Source organism: Salmo trutta, chromosome 32 (genome assembly GCF_901001165.1).
Source record: "Salmo trutta chromosome 32, fSalTru1.1, whole genome shotgun sequence".
NCBI classification, from domain to species: Eukaryota; Metazoa; Chordata; class Actinopteri; order Salmoniformes; family Salmonidae; genus Salmo; species Salmo trutta.
This window is the reverse complement of record NC_042988.1, coordinates 13,895,061-13,913,925: the sequence shown is the minus strand read 5'-3', so window position 1 is coordinate 13,913,925 and position 18,865 is coordinate 13,895,061. Positions and strand designations below refer to the sequence as shown.

The following is an 18,865-nucleotide window of genomic DNA, read 5'->3' as shown; positions in this document are numbered from 1 at the left end:
ATTCATGAATGACTTGCCTTATAAATAATGCAGCAATATGGTTAATGCCCTGAATGTAAATAATGTTCACAACTTTATAACTCTCATGTGCGACGCAAAGGCAAGCTCATTTGACTTACCAGTTGTCATTGACTATCACCAACGGTGTTCTGTTAAGCTGTGATTTAAAAGCACAATCTGTAAGATTTCCCACTGTTCAATGGCAACTTAATGATATATATACCAGCAGGACCAACCTGTTGAAATAACAGATTGTGCCTTTAGGAGGGATATCTTGATTCCTTAGTAAGGGCTTCAGGGTGATTCCCTTGAGTGAGAGACTCTGGTTTGATTCTCATCCAGCTCATTCCTGGCATTTCTGAGTGTTTGGCAGCCCCTTCATTTCTCTTGACAATCGATTACCTCTTAAACTTCAAAGTTCAATGTAATTAGTAATTATTCTTAACGTTTGAGCTGAGAATAATAGTTCATCTTAATCCTAATGGAAGAATGTGCCATCTCAGACAACCTTTCCTGAGTGAATGCATGCAGCATTCTCTCTAATGTAAGATAAAAGGAAACAGTCATTTGTCTACTCAACTTGTTTTGCTAAAAAAAAGTCTAACACTTTTTTTTATGTTCGATTCCCCCAAACCACCCTATCCAGATAGTCCCTCGTCAAATAGATGTTGTATTGAACACTCATCAGAGCTGTCTAAATGAAAGAGTTGCTTTGAGGGCATCAATTACATGATACACCTACAGTGGCCTCTAGATTTCTATACTCCTAGTGCCACGAGATAACAATTCGATGTCAACTATCTTCAAAGCTATGAACTTTGCATGGCTGGAATGGAAAGGCCTAGCTAATTAGCCAACTTCCATTGAAAAGATGAAAAGACAGTCAGTGTAAATTCTGTTTATCCTGTCATTTTAAACCCCTTCTTCTCACTATATGATTGGCAGCGATAAACAAATTCATTAGAAAATATATGGTGCTGGATGCTGCAGTATGGTGCTGGATGCTGTGGAGCAGATATATGTATTTTACGGGATGAAAAAGTTTTCAAAGATTTCATAAACAGTAAGATCATGCCTTAGATTGTTAGCAAGTGAACTTCAAAGCCAAACCGAATGCCTTTTTTTGTAAGTTCCTGTGGCAATTAGACAAAACAAGAAACATCCCTGAGCAAATCATGTTTATGCCACTCTGTATATAAACACTTTCAGAATATCTTTTGATATTTTCCCGAGGATAAAACGGGTTTGAAATTGAATTTCTCTGCATGTTTTATTTTTTTTAACGGCAAATATACATCAAGATTATGAAGTCATTTGCAGTTACCCCCTTTTCATCTTTGCAAATGTATCAAAATATCCTTGGCAGAGGCAATGCAAAAGACAGATTAAGCTTAATTAAATGCTCCATTTGGTTAAACATCGGGTGAATAAAGTAGCGATGTGCAACTTGTTTTTTTACTTCTTCATATTGAGCCATATGCAGTTTGTGATGACAAACTGGTACTGCATATCTTATGGTGTTGGCACATTCTGACACATTCTGATTCTGAAGAAAAATCGGTCCTTCCATGTTTAAATTCAAATTTGATTCAAGTGAAGTGCTGTACCTCAGAAATGCAAATCTTTAAAAAAATCACAGCTAAACAAGACCAAAGTGTCATTTAAAACAGGTCACATGTATAATTCAAAGCTCTTGTGTAACAGCAAGAAGAGTCGTTTTCCCCCTTCATTTGTAGACCTCCTGCTGCTTTCCATTCTGAGAGAAATGTTAGATGTCTTTCCAAAAAGTCTTGTCTCCTGCTGCTAGCCTGAGAAATATCACCAATGGTGAGTCAACAGGAATGACCAGCAGAGCACCGTGGGAGCTCTATGGTTCTCCAGACTGCCAGTCAGAACAGTTTAGCAACCAACACCCCTCCATAAACACAAGGGAGGCTGTTACAACATACACCTCTCTATACTGATTCGGGATATATAGTGGAACTTACTGTACTGTTGTGTCAAACTCTGCCTTCAGCATCCTTAGAGAGATGAATGACTACATGTAGTCCAAAATATTCCCTAGTTTACACTGTGAGTTCCAAAGTAATCCAGGAGGGCATCCAGCTATAACCAGAGATGCAAAGTGAGGGAATTTGTCTTCAAAGGTTTGGATTTGATATGCAGGGATCATTTATAGCAATTAAGACTTGGCATGAAGGTATGAAGGGAATGAACATTTGTACGCTTCAGTGATTTGTCAATAATATTCTTTGGGGAAAAAACAAGTTCCCTTAACTTCACTAGAGTAGGGGGCAGCATTCGGAATTTTGGATGAAAAGTGTGCCCAAATTAAACTGCCTGCTACTCAGGCCCAGAAGCTAGGATATGCATATAATTGGTAGAAAACACTCTAAAGCTTTCAAAACTGTTAAAATAATGTCTGTGAGTATAACAGAACTGATATGGCAGGTGAAAACCTGAGGAAAATCCATCCAGGAAGTACTATTATTTTGAAAGGCTGTTTTTCCATTGAAAGCCTATCCACCAACTAGGACCTAGTTCACGATCTCTATGGCTTCTTTTACATGTGGCCAGTCTTTAGGCATTGTTTCAGGTTTTTACTCTGAAAAATGAGGGAGATACAGCACTTTCAATGAGTGGACAGTGGAAATTTCCAGACATGAGTCCAGCATGTGATCGGGAGCGCGCCTTTCTTGTTTCTCCTTTTCTATTGACAAAGCTTTTGTCCGGTTGAAATATTATTGATTATTTATGACAAAAACAACCTGAGGATTGATTTTAAACATCGTTTGACATGTTTCTACGAACCTTTATTGTACTTTTGTAACTTTTCGTCTGGATGTTGAGAACGCGCTTTGTGCCTTTGGATTACTGAACTAAACGCACCAACAAAACGGAGGTTTTTGGACATAAAGAGGGACATTATCGAACAAAACGAACATTTATTGGTGAACATGGAGTCCTGGGAGTGCCACCAGATGAAGATCATCAAAGGTAAGTGATTAATTTAATTGCTATTTCTGACTTTTGTGAGTCCTCTCCTTGGCTGAAAAATGTCTGTATGGTGTTTTGTGGCTAGGCGCTGTCCTAACATAATCGCATTGGTGTGCTTTCGCCGTAAAGCCTTTTTGAAATCTAAAACAGCGGCTGGATTAACAAGAAGTTTATCTTTAATCCTATGTGTAACACTTGTATCTTTCATCAATGTTTATGATGAGTATTTCTGTAATTTGATTTGGCTCTCTGCAATTTCACCGGATGTTATTTGAGACAATGCATTACTGAACATAACGTGCCAATTTAAACTGAGGTTTTTGGACATAAAGAGGGACTTTATTGAACAAAATTAACATTTATTGTGTAACATGGAGTCCTAGGAGTGCCACAAAGGTTAGTGATTCATTTAATTGCTATTTCTGACTTTTGTGAGTCCTCTCCTTGGCTGGAAAATGTCTGTATGGTTTCTTGTAGCTAGGCGCTGTCCTAACATAATCGCATGGTGTGCTTTCACCGTAAAGCCTTTTTGAAATCGGACACTGTGGTTGGATTAACAAGAAGTGTATCTTTAAAATGGTGTATAATACTTGTATGTTTGAGGAATTTTAATGATGGGATTTCTGTTATTTGAATTTGGCGCCCTGCAATTTCACTGGCTGTTGTCGAGGTGGGACGCTAGCATCCCAATGATACCAGAGAGGTTAACCATCATCAGTGAATTTTTAACAGGAATATTTTCAACTGTACACTTACAAATCAGTCAGGGTTAGAATAAATATATTTGTTCAAATATTTTAGTGCTTGCCCTGAGAGGTCCGTTCTATATCATGTTCAAATGACATGTCATGGGCTAATTTGTAGTTAGAAAGTGCAGATAATAAATGTAGTTGGTCTGTTTTTGTGAATAAATCATCAACACCTCCCATGTTTTCCTTGTAGTGGGATCCAAATAATTTCCCCTGTCTGACAGGTAACGAAGCAAGATGCCCCAGAACTAACCCTTGCACCATCTGTCTCACCACACGCTCCATTCCGGCAGTAACTTCTCATTTACACTGTCCACCAGCCTGCGATCCAGCCCTGCAACCCCAGAAACCAGTTACACACCTGTCCCTTGACAAGTTAATTAAATGAAAGGAATAATTGGTCCATGGCAAAGGATCCTAATAGCTCTGTCAAACTGTCATGCAATTAAAAGAGAAACTTCTAATGGAGACTGTATGGAAGTCCATGTGGCGTATAGGTACTTTATACAGTAAGAACATATATGGGGTTTCAGATACTACCTGAATTAAAGGAGAAACTGCCCTCCGTCTATCTCCTCCCTCTCTCCAAGATGGAATTCAATTGATCTGCTGATGAGGAGAGCCAACCCTTGAGTACTCCCGGACGGGTGTAATTGTGAACATTTATGCTAGAAAGAGAAATGTTGAATTGAAAAGTGAAGTTTGGACACCTGTCTGAAGCCTTTTGCCTGATTTCAAGACTTCATATTGTAGAGAGAGCTACTTAAGCACATACTGTTGTATATTGGCAACCTAATGCCTGAACCGGCATGAATATTCAATTGCATGCCTCATTGTACCCTCCCACATCCTTCAGGAGGGCCTGCACCTATATGTTTGCAGACAAGTCTCTCAGTGTCTCTGTGCCAATTGGTGTAGCTGAACCATCAAAACTATGAACTGTAAGTGTCATTGATAACACAACGAAAGACAAACATACATCAAGAGATTTCTGGATAAGAGCATCTGATAAGAGGATCTGCTAAATGTGTAAAATGTCTATTTCAAGTTAATTTAACTGTCAGTGTAGTTATGAATGCTTGGCCAGTCAACCATAATTTGTGCTTGCTTATAAAATTGGATAAGTGGATAATGGCCTAAAAGTCTATTCAACAAGCTAGGGGGTGTGTGTTGGTAGATGGAGTTTAACTTAATCCATTTCTTCTTCCAAGAAGTGAATGCAGCATCCTGATGCAGTGAACTGATTATTGAGACAACTGTGTTGTTCTAATGCAGTCACGTGATCTTACGCTTTATTTGATGTCATTCGATGTGAGCACTGTGAATCAATGCTCCAAAGTTAGTGTTTTTCTGCTGTGTCAAAGTAAGATGAGGTGACTAGAAAATACATACTGTTTCCTGGAAATGTACTTTTGTTTTTACATCACAAGTTTCACATTTTGTTAAGCAAAGGTAATCCATTAACAAATAATAGCCAAGTGTCAGGATCTGCATGCAATGCTCGGTTGGAAACTTTCTTAGTCCTTATCTGAAGACCGAATCCTAACTTGACAAGCACCAATTTCTCATGTGTCATCTAACTCTGAACTCAAATGACTTCATACAACATCACTTTAGATTCAGGCCCAAGCCACTTCCTGCATTTAACCAGTAAAAGAGAGGCTCCTAATCTCCAGGATGCAGGCTTTTAGCATAAAAGCAAATTAACTCATTGCTGACGGAGCCAGGTAGCTACATCTATAAACAACCCCTGTGGGAATACATTTCCACCACAATCCATCATAAAGTGTACTGGAAATCCCTAGTGCTGCCTGAAAGAAAGGAAACACATTAGAAAGTTAACTTCAAACAGTTCCTCTAAAGCAGTAGAAGTTTGTTCGCAAACCAGATGATTAAAGAGGTGATCTCATTTCCATAATTGAATTTGAAGGAATTTATAGTCCCTCTAAAATGATTCTTTTTATTTTTTAGCTTAATTGGCTACTATTTACATACAAGCCACCAGCTGTCTCCACAAAGGTAAATTAACCCGCAAGGCATTATGCCTGGCCCTTTCAGCAACAGCAGTAACAAGTGCAAAGGGATTGTAGGATTGCATCTAAATATGTGTCAGCAGCACAGTGTTTAGGGAATAATATTAAAATGTGGTCTGAATTCCAAACGAAGTGGACGATCAACAAGTAATGAGCAGAAAACAAAATGGGCCAGCTTTTCACATTTTTCTCCATCAACAGACAAACAATTGGGATTAAAGAAGGTTTCTTCTTTATTAACGTAATTTCAGCATGACCAGAAATGTGTTCAACAAAGTATACTCAGTCATCTTTCCTAAAGAAAATGACAGGTTGCCTAAAGGATACCAAATAAGCAGATTTAATTAATACATTAACATGAACTATCTATTTCATTGGTGCCATAAATACATGCAAATCAAGTCATAATTAGGTTTAAAAATTCGATTTCATGGGATAATCAGACTTCTAAAAACTCAATTTTAGATTTTAATCAGATTTCACCAAGGATATTAACTCAGTGGTAATTTGAAGGGCATTTATTCATGTAGAGTATATTCAGCCTAAGCCTGAGAGCAGTTGATTAATTAAATAAAATGAAACGGTTGAGAGTTTTTATTCAGTATAAATGTTAAAACACTGTTAGGCACTATGCTAAAAGAATTATGTTTTGTTTCAACAATTTAGTATGAAAAACCCCAATTGAAAGATACGGTCAAATGTCTACTTGAAAAATCAATTTGAAAATAATGACTTTAAGAGGTTATCTTTTGTTGTGACCCATACAATACATGTCTCATGCTTTTGTAACTTGTAAAGGCTGTACAATTCTTAAAAGCAGTTGGTAGAGATTATACTTGGGGATGGCTGAACACAAATGCTGGGCTCAGAAGTCGTGTCGTGCATCTTCACATCAGGGTTTGTAAAGATAGCAAAATGCCCATTTATAAACTGGGAGGTTTGAGCTCTGAATGCTGATTGGCTGACAGCTGTGGTACAGTTGAAGTCGGATGTTTACATACACCTTAGCCAAATACACTTCAACTCAGTTTTTCGCAATTCCTGACATTTAATCCTCGTAAAAATTCCCTGTCTTAGGTCAGTTAGGATCACCACTTTATTTTAAGAATGTGAAATGTCAGAATAATAGTAGAGAGAATTATTTATTTCAGCTTTTGTTTATTTTATCACATTCCCAGTGGATCAGAAGTTTACATACACTTAAGTAGTATTTGGTAGCATTGCCTTTAAATTGTTTAACTTGGGTCAAACGTTACGGATAGCCTTCCACAAGCTTCCCACAATAAGATGGGTGAATTTTCGCCCATTCCTCCTGACAAAGCTGGTGTAACTGAGTCAGGTTTGTAGGCCTCTTTGCTCGCACATGCTTTTTCAGTTCTGCCTACACATTTTCTATAGGATTGAGATCAGGGCTGTGTGATGGCCACTCCAATACTTTGACTTTGTTGTCCTTAAGCCATTTTGCCACAACTTTGGAAGTATGCTTGGGGTCAATGTCCATTTGGAAGACCCATTTGCGACCAAGCTTTAACTTCCTGACTGACGTCTTGAGATGTTGCTTCAATATATCCACATAATTTTCCTCCCTCATGATGTCATCTATTTTGTGAAGTGCACCAGTCCCTCCTGCAGCAAGACAGAACGTGTCTCCTTCCCGAGCGGTGTGATGGCTGCATAGTCCCATGGTGTTTATACTTGCGTACTATTGTTTGTACAGATAAACGTGGTACCTTCAGGCGTTAGGAAATTGCTCCCAAGGATGAACCAGACTTGTGGAGGTATACAATTTGTTTTCTGAGGTCTTGGCTGATTCCTTTTGATTTTCCCATGATGTCAAGCAAAGAGGCACTGAGTTTGAAGGTAGGCCTTGAAATACATCCACAGGTACACCTCCAATTGGCTCAAATGATGTCAATTAGCCTATCAGAAGCTTCTAAAGCCATGACATAATTTCCTGGAATTTTCCAAGCTGTTTAAAGGCACAGTCAACTTAGTGTATGTAAACTTCTGACCCACTGGAATTGTGATACAGTGAATTATAAGTGAAATCATCTGTCTGTAAACAATTGTTGGAAAAATTACTTGTCATGCAAAGTAGATGTCCTAACCGACTTGCCAAAACTATAGTTTGTTAACAAGAAATTTGTGGAGTGGTTGAAAAACGAGTTTTAATGACTCCGACATAGGTGTATGTAAACTTCCGACTTCAACTGTATATCAGACCGTATACCCCGGGTATGACAAAACATGTATTTTTACTGCTCTAATTACATTGGTAACCAGTTCATAATAGCAATAAGGCACCTCGGGGGTTTGTGGTATATGGCCAAAATACCACGGCTAAGGGTTGTGTCCAGACACACCGCGATGCATCGTGCATAATTTTATAAATGGTTTTATTTAACTAGGCAGATCAGTTAAGAACAAATTCTTATTTACAATGACGGCCTATCAAAAGGCCTCCTACGGGGACAGGGGCTGGGATTAAAAATGAAAAATATTGGACAAAACACATCACGACAAGAGACAACACTACATAAATAGAGACCTAAGATAACAACATAGCCAGGCAGCAACACATGACAACACAGCATGGTAGCAACACAACATGGTAGCAGCACAAAACATTGTACCAACATTATTGGGCACAGACAACAGCACAAAGGGCAAGAAGGTAGAGACAGCAATACATCACACAAAGCAGCCACAACTGTCAGGAAGAGTGTCCATGATTGAGTCTTTGAATGAAGAGATTGAGATAAAACTGTCCAGCTTTTATCAAGAACAGCTCTTAGCCATGGTATACTGGCCATATACCACACCCCCTCGTGCCTTATTTATGAATTTTAAATCATTCCCCATTAATGCCTTATAGTTGGTATACTAAACCCATCGCTATGAGCAGCAGGTAAAGCAGTCTATCAGGGCTCTGGTAAAACTCCAGGCACTTCACAACCACCTGTATTGTGGATTTACACTACATTACAGAAACTGGTGAAACACATGTCCCTGAAGCTGGAAATTGAGGACTTTTCAAAGACAAGAATGGAAGAGCAAATGACTACACACAAGGTAGCCTAAACTACACGGAGACTATGAGGAAGATCTGGATCTTCTTACCAAGGCAATGCACCAATATTGGAACATGGAATGCCAAAACAATGTATTTATTTATGATTGTGTTAGGCCTTTAACCTTTCGCCTCTAAACATGTCTAGTTTACTTCAGAAGTTCCTTGCACACTTTCCTCCTGGAGCAGGTGAAACCTTCACACGTGTTGTGGTTAATCGTACCACAATGACCTCTGTGTCAGCAGCAATAACAAATCGAACTTGAGGTTACCACGGAGGTGGAAAGAAATCTGGACAGCATATCAGCTCACACAGTGTACTACGTAATCTATTATGTCCCCTCCTACCTACACACAATGCTTGATGGTAAAGGTGACTGGCTCCAAACGAATCTATGGTGGAACTTGTATAGTCAGTGCTAGTCTCATTTATGGCAGTGAGGTTGAATAGAAATGCCTTGCTCATTCAGTCTGTTCTTAGGCATTTAACTAGACATTATTTGTGTCTTTGGTCATCAATGATTTGTGAAAAGTCAAGGCATTTAAAAAACATAGTTCAAGGTTGAGTTCAGTGGTCGATACCATGAAGACAGTGTTTAAAACGAAGTTGATTTGTCGTGCACGTACCTAATCATTTTGTGCAGGCTCTGATGTCTACATTACTATTCATTCTATGTGCTGTGTAACACAAGTCATGTGGAACCCAATACGCCAACAATGAACCCTTTACAATCTAGCTGCTGATCACATATAACTGAGGAGATAACAGGGAGGTATTCATGGCTTGAAAGTCACAGCTCACTGGCTAATTGTATGAAGGTTTATAATAGCATCATGGAGACAGGGCCCCTCTGTCACGAGCGGAATGAACCGTTTAAGGAGTGAGTCAAGCGCAGGAGACTGATGTCCGTTGGAACAAACTTAATTTAATCATCCAATGGCAAGATCCATATATGGCTGAGAGCACAACAGTCAAAAATGACTTAAACGAAGCTCCGCTCAAAAGGCAGACGGGGCGCAGCCCGGCAACCCTAATGCCTATACAATAAAAGTAACACCACACGTAACAAAGAACAATCCCGCACGAATCCTAGCTAAACAGACAGACTAAATACCCCCCCACTAATGACAAACACAAAACAGGTGCAATCACAAAAACAGGCATAACTAACAGACACTGAAACACAGATCGGTGGCAGCTAGTAGGCCGGCGACGACCGAGGAGAGGCGCCACCTTCTGTGGATGTTGTGACACCCTCCATCAATGTATGGTATCAAATATATGAAACCTTCCATGTGCATCTTTATGGTGAGGTTCTTTTCATCATATTCTCTATTTTAAGGGACATTTGTATCTGTTTCTCCTGTCCCCATCACATGTAATTGTGTTCTCAGTCCATTGCACAGTTCTGATACATTTGTTTCTTTGTTCCTAGTAAAATCAGCAGGGTACTTTCAAACCCTGAGAGCCATATAATTACAGGAAGTAGTCAGTGACAAGAGAGAAAAACAGGCAAAGTAAAAAGTGCCAAATCAACACTACCGTGGGCCTTCATCCTGAGGTATTTAGCTCTGTATATTTTATTTATTTAACTAGGCAAGCCAGTTAAGAACAAATTCTTATTTTCAATGACAGCCTAGGAACAGTGGGTTAAATGCCTTGTTCAGGGGCAGAATGACAGATTTGTACCTTGTCAGCTTGGGGATTCGACCTTGCAACCTTTCCAACGCTCTAACCACTAGGCTACCTGCCGCCCCCTGATGGAAATCTCAATCAGTGGCAGTCCACTTGGCAAAAATTATTCTAAATCACATCATTTCAAGCAGAGCATTCAAATGCCAGCCTGATGCTGTATTGAAGAGCACATCTCCGCTCTCTGAGAGCGAAGACCAACACTATTTATAATGCACGGCTTCAGTGGCATCAGCCTTTTCATTAGTCATGCTGTCCATGGCTCTTTCATCCAGCCCGTTTTCCCTTTATAAGCCCTAAATGAGAGAATGATTACATGTTACTACATGGCTGGCAAAACAGATTATAAGCATTACAAATGGCAAACTGGAATATTTATTATCAAACAAATACCAAATGTACTTTGTAATACTTCAAACATGACTGACAAAGGAAAAAATAATAGTTCTGACGTGCACAGAAATTTACTTGAGGAACACGGTGGCTCTGATGATAAGGGCTTGATACATACAATACATTCTGGCCCATAGATGTTGATATCACCTTGTCTGTAGGTAAAGATGAAAACAGCCCATACGGAGAAATTATTGGCCTGCAAATGCACAGATTATTGATACCTCAACGGCGCCATCTTCTGGTAGGCTAAATATTTCAGCTCAATTGAGAAATGAATAATGCATGCTTGATCCAAATTTCTTGTTGGATTTACAGGATGTGGTATGGATGTGACTTGTACTTACAAAGTATGTTTAAAATATTTTAGGGAAGGTTTCAAGAATTGTAGATGTTGAATAATGTAAATCATTGTAGAATATCCATCGATTTTAACGAGTTGGGTAAAGATATCATAAAACACTATAGATTTTTACAAAAAGTACATTCAGGAAGGAAAAATAGAGGGGCTACTCAAGTGCTTGAGCACCTAAAGCCTTTCATTGCAAGTGAACAAAGCTTACAACATGCATGAAAATATACAGCCAGACTATTTTATTTTTTCTGTACGACCGGGCAAGGAAAAACAACTTTCGGCTGGCTTTTGGGTTGACTGTCCTGACGTCACGGAACACAGCTGAAAGCTTCTGCTGAAGCTGGTGCGCCAATGCCCCGTCCCAATACTTACAAATCAGAGAGCCACCAGTCTGCAACACCTTCTCAGCCAAGTCAATCAATGACATTGTGATGACTTTTTCATGGTTCATCTCCTTGAAACCACTGGCATTGGGTGCCATATCACTCATGATGACATGAGGCTGGGCACCAGGGAGAAGTTCAAGCAGCTTGGCAAGTGTGACTGGGTCAGTGATGTCATGATTGGACAGGAAGTGAGCTCCATCTAGAGGTGCTATATGCAGAAGGTCAATTCCAACCACAGTGCCACAGGTGGGATTCTCCATCTGGAAGTAACAAAACATGCAAGAGGTCATGAAGTGTAGAACTGCGGTCATAACTCATTTTCACAGCTTCTTGTGGTAAAAGGACATTGGATAACACTGTCAAGCCTTGACAATTAATTTCACTGATGGCACACTGATGTTCTACAGATGATCCTAATGCTTGGCACAGAGCTCTCCACAAGAACAACAATGAACTTAAAATGTCAAAAAACAGAACAATGAGGCAACTGTACATTGATTCCACCCCTAAAAGTATTATATTTATTATAACGGCATTGAGACGGTTCAAAGTTCGGAGGCCAGTTTGGATCAATTTGTCCACTACTTCGACCAAATAAAATCTCTTGTACCTGAACTTAAAACCTCTTCACTGTCACTACCTACAACAGCCTCCACTCCCTCTGTGCCCTAGTATGTAGTCCCCAGTGTCGCTCTTCCTCACTCGCCTGCAGCAGACACAGCCCTGAGCATGCCTCTCTCACACGTGACACCTGCTGTACCACAGCATCTTCTAGAGGAGGAGATCAGCCTGGTGCTTCAGCATAGGGATGAGGTTTGGGAGCCACAGTGTGCAATGAATAATGTTGAGGAGGAAAACCAGGCTCTCAGGATGGAAGTGTGTAGACTTGGAGAGGAACTGTCCAGCACAGTCAACACCAGCCACATGCACGATCTGCAGAAGGAGCTACATGAGCTAAGGCAGAAATTTCTCAGCCACAACCATCCACTCTACAAAGAGTCCCACAAAAACCAGAACACCAGATAGAAAGGGCCTCCACCATCTTCCCCTTCGCAAACATAGTAATATCTGCCCTGCTCCAGAGGAGAGATTTCCACCCTGCCACCATCCAGAGGGTAAATGCCAGCCTCTCTCGCCAGGACATTAAAGGATGTTGCTCTGAGTGGCCAGTCCACCTCACATGAGCAACAGAACGGGCACCAACTACCTGAGACAAATCAGACGCTCCTTTAGGCCTGCATCTGGTGGCGCCTCACAGAGATTGGAGAACAGTCAGCAACACTGTCCCCGCCCCCCTCCCCCACCACCCTCTACCACTTCTCTCCAAGGAACTGCATACAGATACACTGAGCTATGCCCAAGCCGTACACAGTCTGGAGGCCCCATGCAGAGTTTGGAGCGTCGCCGGCCACACTGCCCTCCACACCACCATCTCCCTCCCATGGTACCAGACCAGGCCCGCCTCAGCACAGCTCAACCAGACCCATCACAGCACAGCTCAACCAGACCTGGCCCATCACAGCACAGCTCTACCAGACCAGGCCCACCTCAACTGGTCCTGTGTGGCTCAGTTGGTAGAGCATGGTGTTTGCAACGCCAGGGTTGTGGGTTCGATTCCGACGGGGGACCAGTACGGAGAAAAAAATTTATGAAATGTATGCATTCACTACTGTAAGTCGCTCTGGATAAGAGCGTCTGCTAAATGACTAAAATGTAAATGTAAAAATGTAACTCAGCTCTACACTGCACCGACCACTGCCCTACAGTCTAGCAAAACACTGTTGAAGGTAGTGCACCACATGATGCAGTCCACACCATGTATCATTCACATAATCAGCCACACTGTCTTCCATACCACCCTCCTCAATTCCCCCACAACCTCCCTCCTGGGCTAGTTTTGGTTACACTCCCTACTCCCATCCCCAACACAGGCCAGGGACACTCCTGCCCCCCATAGCAGCTCCAGCCCTGCAACAGGAGCCACACCAAGGCCTCCTGTGCACACCCAGAATAGAGCATTGGCAGCCACCTCCTTTGGCAGGAGCTTCATCAGGGTGGACTGAGCTCTGCCAACACTGCTCTCCCAGTTCCCGCCCTAGCCACTGTATCCAACGACTTGGGGGAGGTCTGTCAAATGCTGTCTACTCTGCTCTCACGTGGGTTGGCCAGAGACCTTGGCAAAGTCTCAGCTCACTCAGCAAATAGCTGCAGATGACCCTATTCCTGTTAGCTCTTATGTGACTGAGCGGAATACGCCCTCTGACTTTAAATCCCAAGGGTCTTGGGCTAATGCACCTAAATGTGCAAAGTATGATTTAAAAAATGGACACAATTGACATTTGGGTGCAGGACTCGTGTCCTGACGTTCTGGTTCTCTAGGAAACATGGTTAAATGGTTCTGTATCTGATAAAGACATTGAAGTAAATTATTATAATGTATTTAGATGCGACAGAAAGGGGGAGGAGTGGCCATATATGTCAAATCTAATTTCATGGTGTCCCAATCTTTAAATATTTATATTCCCCATAAATGTTAGCTCCTGGTTGTAGATGTGCCCATAAACCAGAATACACACTTATTTGTTGCTGGGATTTACCTACCAATCCAGAGTGAATTTACGAACGCACCCCTAGTGAATCTTTGTTTTCATTTTAAAAATGTACTATCTGTGATGTGCTAGATGCCTTGCTTAAGATTGATGTAAAAGAAAAAAATCCACTGTGGTTGATATGCTTGATCCATTTTTCCTGCAGCTCTCTGCCCCCCTGATAGCTGAATCATTAACCCATATGTTTAACCTGAAGATTATATCTGGTACTATCCCCAAGGTTTGGAAGACGGCCCATGTACCCTTGTGATCTAAATAATTATCTGCCTATTTCTAAACTTTCTTGCCTCGCTAAAATATTAGAATCCTTGATTAATTCTCAGCTAAGAACTTTCTTATCTTTGAAATGTATTCTAAATGTACATCAGTTGGGTTTTAGACCAGGTCGTAGCACTATCTCTGCTGCATCCCTAGCTATAAATGATGTAGTTAACTGTATGGATAAAAGCAACATTGAGCTGCCCTCTTCATTGACCTTTTGATACTGTTGATAATTCACTGCTAATTCAGAGGCTTTCCTCAATTGGTCTAGACCAGGTTGAATGTAACTGGTTTAAAAATGACTTGACAGATAGAACTCAATGTGTATCTACTGATGGTGTTAAATCAGGTTTCCTGGATATTACGAAAGGTGTTCCGCAGGGGTCGATTCTGGGTCCTGTACTTTTTACTGTTTACATTAACAATATCGACTTGTCTGTAAAAAATATTTTACCTGCACTTGTACAACCGATGATACTGTTGTGTATCCTATTGCCCCCACAGATGACCAGGCTCTATCTATCTGAACTACAGTCTGCCTTCATTGTATTGCAGAAAAACCTTGACCTGAAATTAATAGCCTACTGATTGCAGGTAAAACTAAATACATGTTGTTCTCTAGAGCGCATAAAAATAACTGATGATTTAAGCATACCTCCTTTGGATGGTGGTCATATTGATCGTGTCCCTGCTTACAGGGATAGATGAAAACTGTCTTTAAAAAGCATGTTGATGAGTTAGTAAGAAGCGTTTTCTATAGAAATATAATGGGCTTCTTCTATAGAAATATAATGGCCTTCTTCTATAGAAATAGGTCCTGCCTCTCGCTAAATAGTAGAAAGCAGATTCTTCAGTTGACGTTCCAATTGTTCCTAGACTATGGCGACATCATCTACATGAACGCAGCTCCCACTTCATTAAAGCCATTAGATACCGTTTAACATAGCGTACTACGCTTTATTACGGGCGACAATTTTAGTACTCATCACTGCATTCTCTACCAAAAAGTTGGTTGGCCCTCTTTGATGTCACATTGCTATATTTTCATTTATAAAGCCCTTTTACAAAAAGTCCCACTGTACCTAACATCTTGACTAAACTTTAGACATAGGAGTTACCACACCCGGTCTCAGGGATGGTTAACTCTGGAAATTAACTCAAAGTTAACTAAAAGCTGATTTACCCTTCTTGTACCTTATTCGTGGAACAATCTTCAAAATGATCTTAAATGTGATGTTTTGGTGCCTCTAGGGCAAATTAGAAGGCTGATTGAGGACCGTATTACTGATGAATGTGTTCTTTCTGCTTGTATTTTTTGTATTTCTATTGTGCGTATTTTCTGTAATTTATGTAATTCAGGGCTCATCTGTAAAATACACATTGGTCTCAGTATGACTCCCTGATAAAATTAAGGTTAGATAAATAAATACAAATAAACATGGCAGTAGGAACAATATCAGATGCAGGAAAATATATATTTGACCTGGCTGGTAGGTTAATTATAACAGCATGTCATGTGTTAATCTGCCAGTTGGGTAAATTATAGACGTACTCACTAGCCCCAGTTGAGTTGACCCTGTGAACAGCTATCTGGCTCCAAGCACCCGGTGCAGCACCACAATCTATTACGTTGAATCCGGGTTTTAAAAGTTTGTATTTGTCATCAATCTCCAGCAGTTTGAAGGCGCTTCTACACCGGTAGTTGTGCACATGGGCAGCCTTCACAAATGGGTCATTAAGCTGCCGAACGCTGATCGGCAGTACCATTTCCTTTCAGATTATGTGCAGCCTTTTTTAGGAGATGTACAGAAGTATGTAGATGTGATTTTTGTAACACTGAGTACCACATTATTTAGCTAAATGTAATGGCAACGATGTGCTAATGCTGCTGGCAAACAGCATTTCGTTCGATTTTGTAGTTGCACTTCCTAATCACATGAGTTTGTTGGACACGCTCGATTTAGTCAAAGACAGCCGACTCCGCGATTTAGCTCTCCCGGTAGCCCCGCAGGGCGACATTAGAATCATGCGTGATCCGCCAACCCGGCGCGCCGCGCGAGCTAAATTGAACGCAGCTATTTTATTTGTCCGAGAACGTCAATGATGCACATAATCTGCGCAGATCTACATATTTTGGAGAAGTTATAACGGGTGGCAATTATTTTGTTTTCAAACGTGTTAAATTATATGAGGATGCGTAATTAAAGATGTTACCGTAATACTACAGCAACTGATATCACCAGCTATGGAATTGTTTTGATATGATGTGGCATTATACTTCTGTTTCCAGTCGACAGTATTTGAGAGTAACACATTTTCACAGATCTTTAACTAAAACTACTAACTTTATCCTATATTGTTTTTATCCATGTCGAATGCTACAGGTCAGTGCCCGACATATTGAATACGATCACATGGCAGTGCCGGACACATTGAATACGATCACATGGCAGGCCTTGCCACTGTCAACGCGGGATTGGAGAAATTCGTTATTTATTCTGTATAACTCTAATCTATGAAAACCATTTAAAGGACTAGATTGACAACCTAAAAGTTGCTATAAAGGCAAGTTACTTGCATGGAGTTTTACTTGTAGTCTACTTGAAGAATGCAATAAAAGGTTACTTGTTAAAGTTTGCTGCTGTGCACCGCTGTGATGTCGTCTTGCATACCAGAACTCTTACAATAGTGTTTTGGCAGAAAATAACTTTACAGAATGTTTCTCAATAATCTGCAATGTATCATCTCTAGAGATACTGTAGCTTCGATGCAACCAAGAGAGTGAGGTCATCCATGGATTGTGGTCTACTGATTATTACACACTGATTATGTATATTACAGGTACAATGTTTACCAACAAGCTGCTGACCCTGGTGCTGGTGGTGCAGCCTGGACGGGTGCTGCTGGGCATGAAGAAGAGAGGGTTCGGCGCAGGGAAATGGAATGGGTTTGGTGGCAAAGTCCAACCTGGGGAGACTATTGAAGAGGCTGCCAGGCGGTGAGATTGGTTGCAGACCTCGGTAGATGTCTTGAAAGGTTCCCCTACTGTTTGGTTTAACAATTTGCACGTAAAATCATGTTAAAGATTCCAGCACTGGGCAGCATCTGATACTGCATACCCCCATAAATGTCATATTGTGATGTTACAGTTGGCATGGTCTGATTATTGCCTGTTATCTGAGGCCTACTATCTAGTTTGTTCCTACTCTGGTCTGAAAGCGACACACTTTCCTGCTACTTTCTCTCTACTTAGTTTTTATTTTTCCAGAGAACTGCAGGAGGAAAGTGGCCTCACAGTGGATGCACTTGATAAGATTGGAAATATCAAATTTGAATTCATCGGAGAAACAGAGCTGCTTGATGTCCATGTTTTCCGAGCTGACAACTACAACGGGGAACCAACAGAGTCAGATGGTATTCATTCTCAATCTCATGCATTCTATTTAGGGCCAGGTTTGTGACCAGGATAAACTCATAGCCCAATAGGCTATAATCATAGACCCCATAGTTTTCCTGGTAAAAAACTGCTGACCCTATACTACGTGCCTTTTTATGGACATTTTAGACTGATGTCTGACGAAGTTCACTAACTTATACCTTTTCTCTTATAGAGATGCGGCCGCAGTGGTTCGACTCGGACAAGATACCCTTCAGTCAAATGTGGGTTGACGATATTCTGTGGTTTCCACTGATGCTTCAAAAGAAGAAGTTCTTGGGCTACTTCAAATTTCAGGGTCATGACTTGATCGTCGATCACAAGTTGGAGGAGGTAGAAAAGCTTTAAGACAGACTACTGGCCTCTGACTCATTCATACTGTATCAAAGAGCATTCTCACATGTTGTCTACCTGAAACATCCCTGGAGAAATACTGCAGAATTCCTACTGATTCCAGCTACCCTTGTTCATATTCAGTGCCAAGAAATCACCAGGTCTTTGTAAATTTACAAACACTTTGTTGCCAGTGACCATATGCCTGTGAATCAGTAATAATTCCCACTGAGCCAAAACTAAATACTGGATATGTAAATGTTGCTGACATCATATGTATCCCATTCCACTATTGTGTTTATATTACATTTTTAAAGTATGTGTGAATGCAGTGTGCTCTTTAGTAAAGAATACAACTTTTCTGTTACTTTATCAAACAGGTGGTATGGTAAACTGGAATGACAATGATTTTGATTGTTCAACATCCTGTTTAATAAAATGTATCAGGGTAATTTGTTTAATTTAACTAGGCAAGTCAGTTAAGAATAAATTCTTATTTACAATGACGGCCTACTCCAGCTAGACCCGGACAACGCTGGTCCAAATGTGC

General features: G+C 40.6%; 1 protein-coding gene and 1 pseudogene across 1 annotated transcript; one reads left to right on the top strand and one right to left on the bottom strand.

Annotated features, from left to right (window-relative positions):
* Window positions 1-10,894: 10,894 nt before the first annotated feature.
* LOC115171155 (rRNA methyltransferase 2, mitochondrial-like) lies at window positions 10,895-16,898 on the bottom strand (annotated as a pseudogene).
* A 65-nt stretch (window positions 16,899-16,963) lies between these two features.
* nudt1 (nudix (nucleoside diphosphate linked moiety X)-type motif 1) lies at window positions 16,964-18,776 on the top strand. Its single transcript, XM_029727696.1, has 4 exons — window positions 16,964-17,111; window positions 17,388-17,544; window positions 17,815-17,960; window positions 18,158-18,776. The coding sequence occupies exons 2-4, from the start codon at window positions 17,393-17,395 to the stop codon at window positions 18,328-18,330; spliced, it is 471 nt and encodes a 156-aa protein (XP_029583556.1). The 5' UTR covers window positions 16,964-17,111; window positions 17,388-17,392; the 3' UTR covers window positions 18,331-18,776.
* The last annotated feature ends 89 nt before the right edge of the window (window positions 18,777-18,865 follow it).